Consider the following 16,073-nt stretch of genomic DNA (forward strand, 5'->3'; position numbering starts at 1 on the left):
GGCTTGAAATGCTGTTGACTCAGCTGGGGCCTAGCCCAGTGAACTATATGGTAAATCACACCCTTTTGGTTTGACTAATTTCACGCACAATTTATAAAATATACAAGGTGTCAAAGTGCTACTTAAAAGTGTGTTTATGGAGTTTTAGCACAGGTACATGGAGCCATTTCAGAAAAGGTAACCCGCATCAATTCTGGATAAACTAAATCCATGGGTATCTCTAATATAAAGCTATGAAAAATATAGCTTATGGGCTGAAACCAACCCACTGAGGGATTTTGTTCAGCTCATGGCAGTTCCCTGGGCTCCGCCCAGTCCACAGGGCAGTCTGGGCCAGTCCCGCTGTCCCTGGGTGTATTGTGGGGCTGCGGTGGCATGGTGGCTGAACTCCATTTTCCAGGAGCCCCAAGTCCATCGGTTACTGCAGCCACTGGATCCAACCTCACTGGCTGGGCACCCTGACCCATATGAATTGCACCCACCACTGGCGGTGGGACCCATGCAGGCAGGGCACTAGGCCTGGGAACTGGGATGGGGCTGCAGGCCAGTGGGGAGCAATGTCCAAGACTGAGACAGGTAGGTGAGGCTAGGGAGACCCTGGGATCTCAGGGCAGTGACAATGTGGGGCTGGGGCCCAGGGCAAAGCCATGCTCAGCTGCCTGCATGCCCTTGTGAGAAGCATCATTGATTCCACAGGCAGGTATGTGGGGGGAGTGGATTGCAGCTCTGCCCTGGCCCCAGTCCCAGGCTGTCACTGCCACAACAACCTGGCCCTAGTCCTGGCTGCAGCTCCCTGCCTGCCCTGATGAGCACTCTGTTTGTGCAGTTCTTGGCCAGTCTCCATGGAGACTCCAGGATCACAAAGCAGTGACAGCACAGGGACAGGATGCATAGGCAGCAAACTATGGCTCTGCCCTGGCCCCATGCTGTCACCACCCCACGATCCCAGGGTCTCCATGAAGACTGGCCAGGAGCCATGTGGGCAGGGTGCATGGCTATGCAGACAAGCTAGGGGTGGTGACAGCATGAGGCTCCTGACTGTGGAATCTGCACCCATCGCAGGGGTGTGTGTAGATCATGCCTCTTGGGCCTCTTGGGCCCCAACCCCATGCTGTCATCACAGCTCAGTAAACTTCCCTATGTGGCTTGTGGGCCCAAATAATTGCCCACTGCTCTAATAGTTTACCTATAGGCAAATTACTACACAAATGTTTATTTCAAGGTCAGTGACTTCAAATTTGCCCCTTGCTTCCATGTGCTCAGGGAGAGTAGGGTCTGACAGCAAGGAGGGAGCAAGGGGGTGGGGAGGGGAAGAGGGCAAGGTGGCTACCTGACCCTCCTCAGATTTATTTCTCTTGCTTTATCAATGGGAGGGGGACAACTTCAAGGCAAACCTGAAATTAGGTTTTACACCAGGAAATTTATAATAAATTTAGAAACCAATTATTGGGGATTCTCATATTCAGGATCACCTTATATTTGAGTAACTATGGTATCAACAATAATACACCTACAGTTTGCTGAATTTTCTTTTTGCAATGCAAAGCCTTCCAAGGGTGATATTTTTATTGGACTAACTATGTAGTTGAGATAAAGTTACACAAGCTTTTGAATGCAAAATATTCTTCCTCACTGTTCTGCATCCATACTATTCCTTAAAACATGGCAGATTACTAAAAAGTTACAAATTAACCATACATCAGGAAAACCTAAAAGTTATCTTAATATTTCTTATAAGGAAAAAAAATACTTGCCACTATTTGGTCCTCAGATGCAGTTGACACACTACTATCATCGAAGTAGTACCATTTTCCATCATCCTTATTTTTTGCAAAAGCAGTATCTACAATAAAGCAAGTCACCCAAGTCTTTAGTGATTGTGTTCTGACCCCAAAACTAAAGAAGTCATCAAAGCTGGTCTCAGGCAAACATTTGGTTTTTTTGAATATTATCGCTGGATCATAGTTCTAAGATCCATCCTTTCAACCAGCCTTTCCTTTGTAGCTTGGGGAACAAAATATTCCAGATTTAGGTTTTTATCATATTAACTGCAAGGGAACACCTGCCAAATTAACTTCCTCCTTCTCAAGGGTGTACAATCAAGAAAAGAACTATAGGTCAAAATAAAGGTCCAAAGGGGCTTTAAACCACATCTTTTTTTCCTGTCTCTTATGAGACACGAGACATACAAGTGCATAAATATGAAGATTAGGAAGGCAAGGCAAGTTGCTTAAAGCCCTGAGAGGACAACATACTTTTTGTCTGAATCTGTATCCTAGAAAAAGTTATGTGCAACATTATGTAAATTTTTTCTTGAAATCCCATTTTAAATCAGTACTGTTGCTAAGGGGGATGAGAACAGGCCTCTTCTACATGTTACAAATAAATTAATTACATTGTTCCTCCTCGGCCATTAAAAAACTCCCCTGAAGTTGATGAAGAGCTCATATCAGTGTGTGCATGAGTGTGCGCACACACACAGAGGACGCGTCTACATGAGATGTTAACGTCACAGTACAGTAATTCTGCTGTGCATTAGAGTGGCTAGCAAGAAGAGTGCTAATGTGCAGTAGAATTAAACCACTTTGCATTGGCATCACATAAAAACCGGCTGCGCTAATGCACAGTAGCTCTGATTACAGTGCATTAAGTTAGTGCCTGTCATTACCAGTACTAAGCCTAATGCGTTGTAATTACAGCACATTAATGAATGTGTAAATGCACCCACAGCGCAACATGATGGTAGTCAAAATTAACTTACAATGCCCTCCTCCCATTCCTCCATAGTGGTTGGACACAGCAATCAAATTATAGCGGCAAGGCCCTGCATTTGGATTAATAAGGAATTCTGACATATCCAAGTCACTGTTTAAAAAAAAAAAAAATATATATATCAGCATTATAATGTTTTTCCTTAGCTGCTGCTTAACATTTTAGTTCCTTTGGGCTCTTTGGACTTTATTTTAACACATATCAGAGCCAGTGGTACAAAGGTTCATATGGAGCAAAAACTGCACTTTCACAATTTGATACAATTTTGCTATGCATTTCCTCACAGTAAGAGCTGATATGGGAACACTCTGAACACGTGCACATATACAACCCTTTTTCTTCACATTTATATAAAAAGAATAATATAAAATATCCACCTGAACTGGATAGCTACAGAAGTCACACACTTTGCAAAACCGTTTGCCAATACAATAAGGGAATTTACTTTTCATACCTACATGTCAGCATCTTGCCTGTCATTTTTGTATACAAATAATTTGAACAATTACAGTAACTTTGCACCTGTGAAATAGAGTATGTATCAGCATCTCACTTATTACACACTACTTGGTCTCCCGCCCACAGTCTGCACTGAGCTGTTTCCTGGATCTATAAATGGAACCAACATATTTACAAATGAAGCAGAAACCCATTCTATATAACTATGAATTTAAATGCATATTTTAGACATGTTAGGAAAGCAAAAGCTAGAAGTGAAGTAATTATTTTCTTACTTTATAGGAAAATCAACCAACGTATCCAACTTGTCCCTCATGTATCTGCTGTAAGAAAAGCGCTTTAGATGCACTACCAGAACTGGAGGCAACGACCACAAATCTAACTTTTTGGTTGCTTGTTGATGTTCTTTACAATTTGGACAATACCTAAAAGACAGACATTCACTTTAAGACCTACACTCTTTATGCATGCTAATGTATACAAACACTCCAGTTTAGAAGTGAATATTTAAAGGTTTACCCATATAAAACCAAACATTTCTCTTTAAGTATATTCCCATGGCTGCCTTAACATTTAATTTTACCCCGACTGATCCTTCCCCAGGTCAAGCAGAGAGGGCTGCACTTAAAATATTTTAAAGGAAGAAAATGAGTCAAATTGTAAAGACTATATGTAATTTCTGTGCTATTGAACTCTTAATTCGAGAGAAGTTAAAGGTATATGGAAAATTTCAGTAAATTAGATTAACTGAAAGAGAAGATACTTGGGGCTTGTAGAGAGGCCAGAGCTCACCACCAAAATCTGGGGCACAGAGCCCTGTTGGCAGTGTGTGTCAACAGCCGGGTAGGGAAGCAACCGCCATGTTAATCCTCATGGCCACTGCAGGTGTGGTGTCTGGTTCTTGTTTGGGTGGGGAAGAAGGGGGTTAAGCCTGACACCCATGTTTTAGACAATACTGTTACAAGGAAGACAAGGCAGGCAGATGAAGTGCAAAATAAATTCTTCTTCAGCTGCACATGGCCTCTGGATATTTCTCGTGTGAAACCAGGAATACAAGTTTTTGGCAAGAAGGTCTAATACTAATTTAAAAAGTACTGCTGAACTCCTGTTCCCAAGAAAGTACCAGACAAGATGAATGGTCCCACTTAAAGACAATTCTACCATAAAAGTGTTATTTAGTAACATTATTGCAGCAGGTCATTGATCTTTAATTCTTCCAATCAGTTCAAAGGTTTTCAGATACAGATACATACACACAGTGACAACAAAACTGAGTTCAAAAAGAGAGAGCTGGTGGCAATGCTCACCTCTCAGTTAACAAACAGTTAAGATCACAAGTCCAGAAGGGGGAAAACCTGGCTTTTAGCCTTCTTATGCTTGAAGAGACTGAAACTCACATTTCCAAGAGAGTACCCTAGCTGTTAGACTATAGAGGTTAGCATGGATGGGAGCTCCTTCCACTCCTCCTGCTTAGCTGAACCACTAGCAGCCAAGAGTGGAAGAATCATGGGGCCAGAAAAAGATGCAAAAGGAATCCTGCCTCAGTAGCCCAGCAATGGTAGTACTGCCTAGGGAATAAGGTGACCTGGGCTCTGGGACTGTTTATCCATTTTGCATTAGACATTTATTGGCTGGAAAAAAAAACAGAAAAAAGTGAAATAACTACAGGAACAGTAACTATAACCCATATTTTCCTCCTTGACAGGTGAGTGTCCTCATCACACGAGTACAGAGTCAGATGCAGGTTATAATCTTCTCAAGATAACAAGAAATTATAACTTAAAGTTCCCCACTTCCTAGGCAAGGGTTTTAGCCTATTAGGAACAAAGTAGACATCACAACCATCACTCCCTACAGGTTTTTAGCGTACTCTGGTGGCATATCACAATGTATTCAGTGGCCACGTAGGATTTCTGGTTTTAAGACAGGCTTCAAGTACCTCCTGGCACTGACCTAAATCACAACATAGCTTAAGTGGCTGATCTGGACCAGTTTCAAGTGACTTAAGTGGCTAGAACCAATCAAAGTCTTCTTTAAGCCTCTATGAAAAAAAAATGATCTGGATTTGGTGCCAAGTGCCTTTGATCTACATCTAACAAAAAACCCCAAGCACAACTTGCTCACCAAAAAGGGACAAGAGGAAAACTACATAGCTACAACACACGGGTCATTCAAGTAATGATGCTCAGCCTTTCACTGACTTCCAAAAGTACTGACTTTTTGGGGGGCTCATCTATCCAATCAGAAAGCCTTCTTAATAGCTAGGGCTCACTACTGAAGTGAAAACGATTTATAAAGAAAGTGGTATATGAAATGGTCTGGTTTAGATGGAGATCATGAATTTTGCATACAAATAATTTGAACAATCACAAGTCAGTCACTCTACTTGAAGCTGTAATTTTGATTAAGGATATCGTCTTTAACCAGTTAAATGGATACAGATTTTCAGTGTACAATAGATGGGCAGATCCATCCAAAGATTGCAGACAGGTAACTTCAGATGCATGAAGATAAGATATTTTAGATATAATAAATTGGGTTCTTTTTATAGATTAAATACAGACACAGTATGGAGATACGCTGTTATCTGGTACTAAAGAGAAAACTTTCTCTGTTTTTAGGTATAACATTTCAGTATGGACATTTTGCTGGAGTGCAGCAAGGTATTCTACACACTGGTCAAATATCCCATGATCTAAACCAGCAGTCTGCAAGTTTTTCCCAGCAGTGGGTAAGAATGACCTAACTTGGGTCTTAGGTGGGCCAGTGCTAGGACCTGAATGCCACTGTAACTTCTCCTTGCTGCCTGGTTGAGGCACAGCAGAAAGCTCCTGGTCACTTGGTTGCAGCTGCAGTGTGGGCAAAGCAGCTGAATACTATTGAAGTCCTCTGGCACTTGGCTAGATCCGTCTTATGAGCTGTAGATTACCAGCCCCTGAGCTAAATAGAAAATTAAGAGATTTAAACTAGAATGGAGACCAAACTAGCTATCTCAGTTCATGTCCAAGAGAACCATGAACAGTACTGACCTAGACCTGTAGGGGCAGCACTGGCCAGTCTTTTCTGGGAGGAAAAAAATACAAAACAACGCTAGATTATCAAATTAAAGCTATCCCAGCACTCACTAAGATGCATGGAGCCCGACTTCTAATTGTTGCAGGAATTCTGGAATGGAATCTAGCGTCCTTACAACTTGAAACTTAAACTAGATAAAGGCTTGTTCATGACTTCACAAAGGGCCATGACAGCTCTGAGTAAAAAGGTTAACTTGCATGGCCTAAGTTATAAGAAAGTGGTAAATGCCTGTCCTGGGTCAGAGTTGAAAAAATCCTGGCACGTGAAGCAACAAACTAGTTGTAGCACGTTTTTCGTGTAAGAAATATATGTATAATATTAGTCTAGGGGGGTTTCTGGGCATGAAATACATTGTTTAAAAATAGGCTTTTGTACTAGTCTGCATTATTTGGACAGGACACCCTGAAACAGAGATTGCCTGAGGTTTCTACATTGTACAGTTTGAACTATCTGCACACCACAACACCACACAGGTGACAATATTCAGATGTTATCTTGTAGCAGAATTGGGGTTGAAATACACACAGCCTGTATGTAAATTGTAAATTCAATATACAGCCAGAACATTTAAGAGCTGCACAGATTTGAAAGATTCTATCCATTCTGGAGACAGCTTCTTAAGTGCACCTACTTTTCATATAGGAATGCATAAGCATGAATACAAATGAACCTGGCATTTGTGTACAAAGAAATTATTAAATGATGAGAGTTTTCTTATCAGCAGGAACACACTCATTTTAGCATTTTCAAAGTGAAAGAAGCAGTTTTCCAACTTGCTCTAAGGCTGAAATCAGATTCACAGGTTAACAGCTTCTTTTGGAACAGATGCCTGCCTATTCCTGAATGCAGGGACCCTAAGCTCACCCCTCCCCATCCACAATCATAAAATTTCAGTAGCAATTACAGCAACTATTCATGTAGTAAGAAAACATTTAGGTATTTTTTCATGCAAGGTAGTAGGTGGAAAAACATTAAGTGACCAATTAGCTGTCCGAGGTACTCCAGGGATTACAGTTTTGAAGTCACTGAACACAAAGCTAATTCATCATATCAATTTTCATTTTTGCCCTTACCATGGATCTTCAGCACCTAGTTTTTCCTTTGTTGTGAACAGTTCAATGCAATCTTTTAATTTCACATAGGGTTTTTTCGGAGGTTTATATTCCACACTTTCATGTTTTTCAAAGTCCTAAAGAGAAGTATTTCTTGAGTTAAGAGAACAAATGAAACAAAACTCATTTTAGTGATATCGTCTTACTATGAACAGTAACTACAAGCTCCTAAATATGGAAAGTTCTCAAACATGTTGAAGTGAAAATTAATTTTAGAACCTCCAGACTTATTTTACTAAATTAGGGAGCCTTAAGTATCCTTGCTAGATGCAAAAAGTTTCTCATGTGGAGACATATTTAGTCTGAACATACGATTTAATAAAAACCATGCTGTATCTTAATGTTTTCTTTAAATGTTTCTACAGAAGTACACTTCATACAGTAATTGGTTAATCCCAAATATGCCTGGCATGCTAAAAGCTTGGTAATGGTGAAAAGACTGAGGAACATAAATGGCTTACCTCAGCTGCATTATCATCAAAGTATCTTTTTTTCAATTCAGGATCCCAATCCAAAGCAAGGAAAGATCTTTCTAAGATGAAAAAACATATTTCCTGCTTAAAACTACAAATTATTTCTTCATCAGCATATGCTTAATTTAGATGAAATATTAATCAAAATGAGTTGAAGTAACTATTATCAAAATTTTAAAAAAGGGACAAAAAAACCTTAGCTTTAATTTAAATACTTGGAAGTTTTGTGTTTGAGATTAACAGCTTTCAACTGTCAAGATAAATATTCTTTGGCAGTAATTAGACATGATTTACGCTGTCTTCAAGAAAATATCCAAGCACATTGGTGCATATATCTGCACTGAGAGGGGAACACTTGTAACAGATGAAAAGAACAAAGTTGCTTACAGCAAGTGGCATCAGAAAAAGACAACACAATCAAATTTAGCCAGTGTACTCCCCACTTACTTACCATCAAGCCTAGATTGCCTGTCCTCAAATCTAATGTGCCTGGTATCATCTTTGATATAATTGATGTCAGTATTGCCTAAATTATTGAACTGGAATGTAAACAATCTTTTTTTGTGCCCCGTGAGTGGTTGTCCTTTGCAAGTGTCCTCAGTACATAATCCATTTTCAGAATCATTGTCGCCTCCAACTGAGTCTTCTGACTGGCTGTTTTCATTCTCTGAAGGAAGTTCCTGATCCTGGCTGGATTCATCATCTTGTTCATCTGTCTCCATTTCACCTGAGAAAAATACAACTCATGAAAAAACCTGACAACAACTCACCCATTTCCATACTATTTAAAATGACTTATTTATTTACATGAATTTGAATCATCACAAATTAGAGTCAGTAAGACTTAATCTGAAAGTAATGTATTTGTTTGCCTCAACAGGACTTTCATGGCATTTCAGCTTCCTGTTAAGTTCTTCATACAATCTCTGGTTATACAGTTGTATACAATTACTCACAGACTGGAGAGGACTCCCTCCATATTTTTAGCTTTCATTTCCCTGCTCAGGAAATATTTTCTCAGCTCCCCAAACCCTGTGAAGACTTGAACTTTTAAAGAAAGTCAAGACAAAAGTAATATTTTCGTTTTTCAAACCCAGGCTTCCAAAAAACAACTAGATGTCCAATTGGCAAAAGGGAATCTAATGCCAAGATAAGTTTAATTCCAAGGAAACAGGTCAAACTCCTGTTCTATTTCTAGTAAGTTTCTTGTAACAAATGTCAATTGACAAACTATTTTACTGTCAGAGTTAAAAGGAAAAAAACCCCACTCCTGTTGAGTTTAGTATAATTATCTGCCTGAAGCCCTTACCCAATTGAAAAGAAAGTTCAACTGTCAAAGCTTTTTAAAAATAAAACAAACAAAAAAATCCACCTTAATACTTAAATTGGGGTCAGTTAAATAGCATGACATTTTACTGCCACCTTGGGAGACAAATTTAGCCGAGTAAAAACTAGAAGTACTTCAATGAGTGACCCTCATCAGTCTGTGGCTTGTACACTCGCTGGCAGTGATGCTGTCAGACCCTGGAGGGGGTGGGATATGTCAAGCCAGTCTGGGCTACAAAGAAGGCTGTCAAAGTAAGTTGCTTTTTAAATTGTGAATGTTTGAAACCAAATGCAAAATATTAAACCAGGGACACAGACACACACACGCGCCTTACTTGGGGATCCTTCTTCATGTATCCCATTTGGGCCATTACCATTGATACCATGGTCCTTACAGCAGTGTAGGGATCCATCAGTGTCTTCACTTTCAGTACCTGTTTTTACGTATCGGCTAAAAACAAACAAAAATAAGTGCTCTTATCAATGGGGTTTTTTATTAACATTTGGATAGTTTAATTATAAACAGTGAAAAACAGCAGGCACTAGAAATATTACTACATACTGTACTCTGATAGCACTTCACTAACTATTCTAAAGTACATTCACTTTAGAATTTACTGCTGTAAGATTTAGAGAGATTCTTCAACTCATTTCTTTTGTTCTTTTCTGGCAAAATCATCTGATTATGTCTAGCTTGTTTTGCTCTATGCTGGTTTATGTTTAATGAGATAGCAAACACATTTTTATTGTGTCACCCATAAACATATACATGAAACTGAGCTGTTTTTCTAGGCTAGTCTAGACAGAAAAGTTATACTAATATCAGGGTATTGTATGAATTCAAACTTATGGTTATAACAGCATAATTACCAGTGTGGGCACTTTTTTTAGTCAAGTTATGCTGCTCAGAAGTGAATTAAATAATAACCAAAAGTGCTCTTACTTTTATTTTATAATTACAGTGTTTAACCATACTGGTAAAACTGGTGAAACTTTCCTATGTGGCTATACCATAATATACCATTAGTTTAATCAAAATGCCAACCTTCCTGCTCACCACACGCCCAAAACCTGGGACACTTTTTTGATAGTATTATGTCAACAAAAACTAACTGAATCACAAACTAGTTTAGATCAAGAGGTTACAACACGAGAAGTAAAATAACTATGCTTACTTTCTGTAAAATAACTGTTGAAAGTCTAATCAGTTCATTAGCAAAACATATTAATAACAGCCATACACAGAATCTGGTTGTTCATACTGATGACATTCAACTTTTTCTTTAAGCAATATTCTTACCACATTCTTAACAGCAGAAGGTTGTACAGTTTATCTTCAGTATTGTTTCTAGGCACTGCTATAAGAAAAGGTTGACCAAACAGTGAAGAACCACTATGGTGGCTATAACCAGTGTGTCTGTACTTTTCCCTTAAACAAACTGGAATTATTACTTGCTCAGTATCCTCTGTTCTGTTGATGGCAATTTCAAACCTAAAATAGTAGAAAAACAGAAATAAAGGGCATTTAGAAAATCACGACAAAACCAAGATCTCTCTATTACATGTTCCTGCTGTGCCAGGAAGTGGCTTAGCTCAAACTAATGCCAACAGCACACAACTATATAGTTAATAGAAAGGTATTTCTTGACTAGTCACCACAAAAATATATTACTTGCACTTACACATAGATGTCATCGCGTTCCATAATACTACTCAGATTTTCATCCATGGCAAATATTCGGTGGAACCTATGATTGTATATGTCAGTAACTATCATCTATAAGAAAATAAAATTTAAATTACTATTAAATTTAACATTGAAAGTACTTATACACCGCCCAATATTAAGCAAAGAACTCCAAGGTCTTACCTTATCTGCAGCAACACCAGACAAAGCTGACAGGGCTGTGCAAAGGTCCGTTATATTTCCAATTTTTGGAACAACTACTTTGTACTAAAAATAAAATATAACAACTTATCATCCGTAAAGTATTGGAGATGTATGTATGAAATAACTTGTCATATATTCAGCTTCTACATAGATTCTCACTGTCTGCAGTATTTACAGCATTTAGTTCCACGTGAAAGTCAATAAGACTTAACATTAAAAATTACTAAAAACCTAGTCACAAAACATATCAATATCTTTGAAACTGACTGGCTTTAATGTAGAATGTTTAAGTAGAATTTTTTTAACAAAATTCCTTCATTAATCAGGTAACTATAGTTGAGTGCCAAAACCTATATAATTCAAACAATTAAAATTTGCCAAGATTGTTTTAGTATTGGAAAGAGCACATAAAGAATACAAACAATTCTTTTAACACCACAGAAATCAACAACGTAAAGAGAGAAAAATAAATCACGTACCTGCATAGGTTTAGCAAGTGGATCCATTCTAACTAAATAAACTTCCAAAGTGCGCTCTTTTTTCATGGGTAATGGAAGTGTCAGGTAACAAAAGGGATCAAAGGTTACTGAAATCTTAGCACATTCAGGACAAACTAGAGTGGATTTAAAAAGGCCATGAAATATATCTACAATGATGGAATCATTTCTTTTTAGATGGTTTTCCCAGGCTTCTTCAGCAACCACCTAAAAGTGAAGCAAAACCTAGGTTATAGTTGCATTACAAAAACTGCATTACAAGAGCCGAATCAGAAAAAAAAAGTCAAAACAACTGATAGCAGCAACTCACACTTGGACACACCTGAATGTTAAACACCAAAACACAAACACTAAAAACACAAACTCTGAGAATCCAGTTCCTGTATATGTAACTTATAATTTAACTTGTCCAAGATGCTTTGTATGGTTGAGTAAATGGATAAAAGGAGGTATAATATCTCAAACCACAGTGGAAATAGTATAGAGAACTACAATCTACATGCATGTAACTTATCTGGGGAAATTCTTCAGTCCTAAGTATATTGGGAGTAGCTGGACAAGTATAGTAAAAAACACAAACAAACCCCAAGTAGAAGATCAAGTGGGTCAGGAAGAGTTGCTTCCCCAGCTGATCAACCAAAGGTATCTCAAGCAGGTATGCTGAAAGTAGTATTATTTGCAAATAGTCCTCATGGAGTCCTGGACATGTTATTTCTTTTCACAGTAAATAGGAATTATGCAAGTTAAAGACAGACTAGAAAATATCCTGAATTTCTGTATCCCTAAGTTTTCTTCCACAGAATAAGTAATCCCCTAAGCAGCACTAAAAGGATGAATGCCTTAATAGTGTCTTACAACTTACCGTAGTAATAAACTAAAACTAAAAAACCTCCCAAACACCAAGTCTCTTACCTTGTCTGGCCTCCCATCTGCATCCTTTAATTGAATATAAGGCTTTTTCCTAATTCGATTCAAATCCTCATGTAAACCATCTAAGAGAAAAGCTAAGAGTTCTTGACAATCCTGTTGCTGATATCCAGAAAACTGAGGTGCAAATCGTCCTACTTGTGTCTAGAAAGAACAGATAATAATTCTGTTTTGGAAATTTAACACATTTGATTTCAAGTAAACTAACATATAGCATAGAAATTAATGCTCTAAATTTGTATGTTTCCTTTTATAGCTACTACTTGGATGCTGCAGCAGAAAAGCTACGAAGGTGAACACAGACAGAGAGAAACTTCTGCAGAGGGTATCTTTTAGTTAACCTGAGCATCTTGTTCTATTCTCAGTTCTTCCACAGAACTCCTGTAAAATTTTGGACTACTCACCTAACTTCTCTCACCTCTCTCTGGTTTCTCAGAAACAGACTTAAAGATCATTAAACTAGATGAAGAATGAGAAAGTAATAAGTGCAAGGTCTGTATAGATATTGTATTTCCAAAGTGTTGTTCTGAGGCTGGCAATCAGACCTCCATACTTCTGCTTGGGGCCGCAATTCCACCCAAGTGTAGGAAAAAACCGGGGTGCTGGCTAGGGATGGGAAGGCAGAGATAGTGTAAAACACATCCTACTCCACGCCTGCTTCCCTCATCAGAAAGGACAATGATGGAGCTCTGGCAACAATTTAAAGTTTCTTTAATTTGTAAAAACGTTTGTTACTTGTGAGGCTAGATCACTTCAAGACAGAAGTGCCCTACTGTTGTTCAGACTGATGGTGTCAGTGTCAGAACCAAGTAAGTCCAATAAAAAGAAACAATCCCCATACCTATAATCCAAAACATAAACGGACTATAAATGAGACACAAAATGCAAGAAAGAAAATGTTTTTAGAAGGAGTTGCAAAAAAACAAAAACAAAAAACAAACAACCCCCCCCAACACCCCATTAAAAACATAAAAGGGAATATAAGGTACAAAAGAATTAACCAAAAGGAAGTGGGGATTAACCCCCCCAGTATATTTACTAACAGTAACCAAAAAATAAAATACAGCACTAATTTTAAAGAAAGAAAAAAAAACCTTATAAAATGACTCCTTTGTACAGAGTTGTTCCTTATTTCAAGTACTATGAACAGTTTAGATTATTTTAAAGAGAACTACACATGCAGTAAACAGATCATTAAGCCCAAATAACAAATTCCTCAAACAAATTAAAGAAAAATGTTTAATTATGACAGGACAGAACTTAAAATTCTGATTTGATAAAATTTGTTTAGAGTATGTCAAACAAAACATCACAATGTCCCAATATGAAATTAGGCATCTGAACATTGGGGGGAAGGAGAAAAAATTTGAAGATGATCAAATTAAGGACATGAGAACAGCCATACTGGGTCCAGCATCTTGTCTTTTACTATGGCAAGCAGCAAATATGTTAGAGGAGTGGAATGCCTAAATTTCAAATTCCTATTATACTAAATTGTTGCATATTTCCTACACTTAAACTGTGAAAAACTGACTGGCGTTCAGATTATACTTAAATACTAACCTTAAATGCCCTTGGTGTGACATAGCTGTATTTTCCTGACCACATTTGCTTGATGAGTTCTGCATAAGATTTTGCAATTTCACCTCTCATTCCTAAAGGATTGTCAAAGTTCAGTTCTTCCTGATACTTATCATTGAGGAAGTATTCTGTAAGTGGAGGGGTGTTGCTCAGACACTGTGAATGGAAACATTATATTACTTAAGATACAACCAAAGAGTTATTTTAACAAGCTATGTAAAAATGCTCAATCTTTAAAGCAACCATTTTTCTGTAAGTTAAATACAAATATTTTATTGTTGAATTTGACTGAATTGTAATATCTGCAGGAAATAGTACAGCATACTGTTAACATAACTACAATCCCTACACAGACAAATCATAGTTTAAAATCAATACCAGTTGCTCTAGTGGCAGTTGTCATCACAAATACTAAGAATGGGCTTTGAAAAGTTTCACATTTAGAATATAGGAAACAACCTGTATGTTCCAAGAACAAGCCTAATTAAAGCTTAAGTACTGCTGTCAACCAATCCCAGAAAAACATTGCAAAATGTTTATCTATAAGCTCATATTAAAAAAAAAAATGAAAAGGCCAATACTAACTAGCTTATTTACACCAAAGAATTAAGGCTATTTTGACATGCCCATTAATACAGGTAAGAATTTTGTCATTACTTCTCTAGGTTTTAGATGGGTATTTAGGCAAATTATATTTGGACTTGAATATAATTTGGCTCCAGGGGCCCAACATTATGGCCAATGGTTTTATTCAAAATGAAAAGAAAATCTGCCCAAATATCCACTGAAAAAACAGAGACATGGCTGCCCTCTGTACTTCTCATTGGATGTTTATTGTCCTTCCTTTAATCAGTTTGCTTCAACGTGCTAGCCTTTGATTTATATCCACTGTGCCATTTAAGCCCTGGTCATTAAATGTAAACATTTCTGGTGCTTTACAAAACCCAGTTTATTTCAATGGGGTTTGAATCAGATTTTAATTCTAACCTGGAATCCCCTGTAGATTACATAAACAGCTCACAAAATACTCAAAGACTTTATATGATGTCACATGTTCAGTGATCAAGTACGAATTAATTCCTCTACCACCAATTATAGAGATAGCAGAACATAATCGCTGAGACACCATTTATAAACTCCTTAGCATTCAGTTTTTTCCTTCAGCTGGCTCAGTACCATCTTCACACTCTGTTTTCATATATTTAATCTCCATACCACTTTAAGACTTCTGCCTTGTCAGCTCAAAGATGACCCACATATCACATCATTCCACTTCCCAGACCAAAAGAAAAGGAGTAATATTATCTCCTTTATTCTGTAACAGTTTTTCTGTATTCCCCTTATAAGCAACAAGAAAGGGTGCCATAAACAATAAAGGATGATGAGAAGGGCAGAAGGGGAGAGAGAAGTACACTATTACAGAAGAACACTAAAAAGGAAAGGTGGAGAAACAAATCCAGTCCAACAACTGTTCTCTCTCCTTTCATGCTTATTCTAATTTGAGACATACCAGAAAATTGTTGGAAGTTTCCTATGTGCATTCTTAGATTAACAAAGCATGCCATTTTTTTCTTTTCTCCACCTAATTTTGTAGCTACAAGTTTTGAATTAGCAAAAAGAGTTCCTATTAAAATTATTATGAAAAATATATATATTTAAATTATTCAATTTAACTAGCCAAAAGTTTCCTATTTAGCTTGGTCCTTAAGTAATTACAATTTCACAATAGGATTTGATAAACATATGCTTCTTAAAGTGATTAGAAACTGAAGTCTACCTAAACTTAATATTACCATGAAAAAAAAGATGGTTGTATACTGCAGCAAACTGAGAAGGAAGTCTACATTCTGCATTTGCTCCCTTATTAGTATGTTAACAGCAGAGCAGTACCTGGGTCTCCGATAAAAGCTAGAATGCATATTATAATATAATTATAATTAGGGCAAAATAAGAACAGAGG

The 16,073-nt window shown here is 37.6% G+C and overlaps 1 protein-coding gene across 4 annotated transcripts in view; it reads right to left on the reverse strand.

Moving 5' to 3' along the window:
• Window positions 1–16,073, reverse strand: part of USP15 (ubiquitin specific peptidase 15) — a 101,443-nt gene that overhangs the window by 4,967 nt on the left and 80,403 nt on the right. For all 4 annotated transcript variants that reach the window (XM_019543318.1, XM_019543316.1, XM_019543317.1 and 1 more), the window contains 13 exons: window positions 14,096–14,269; window positions 12,518–12,676; window positions 11,588–11,812; window positions 11,088–11,171; window positions 10,900–10,994; window positions 10,518–10,709; window positions 9,553–9,668; window positions 8,343–8,618; window positions 7,880–7,950; window positions 7,380–7,495; window positions 3,507–3,656; window positions 2,762–2,865; window positions 1,755–1,843 (listed from right to left, as the gene is read on the reverse strand). In XM_019543318.1, coding sequence (XP_019398863.1) covers window positions 1,755–1,843; window positions 2,762–2,865; window positions 3,507–3,656; window positions 7,380–7,495; window positions 7,880–7,950; window positions 8,343–8,618; window positions 9,553–9,668; window positions 10,518–10,709; window positions 10,900–10,994; window positions 11,088–11,171; window positions 11,588–11,812; window positions 12,518–12,676; window positions 14,096–14,269 — 1,851 coding nt within the window. The remainder of the gene's footprint in view (window positions 1–1,754; window positions 1,844–2,761; window positions 2,866–3,506; window positions 3,657–7,379; window positions 7,496–7,879; window positions 7,951–8,342; window positions 8,619–9,552; window positions 9,669–10,517; window positions 10,710–10,899; window positions 10,995–11,087; window positions 11,172–11,587; window positions 11,813–12,517; window positions 12,677–14,095; window positions 14,270–16,073) is intronic.

Source organism: Crocodylus porosus, unplaced genomic scaffold, assembly GCF_001723895.1.
Source record: "Crocodylus porosus isolate Cpor-Errol unplaced genomic scaffold, CroPor_comp1, whole genome shotgun sequence".
Classification (NCBI taxonomy): domain Eukaryota; kingdom Metazoa; phylum Chordata; order Crocodylia; family Crocodylidae; genus Crocodylus; species Crocodylus porosus.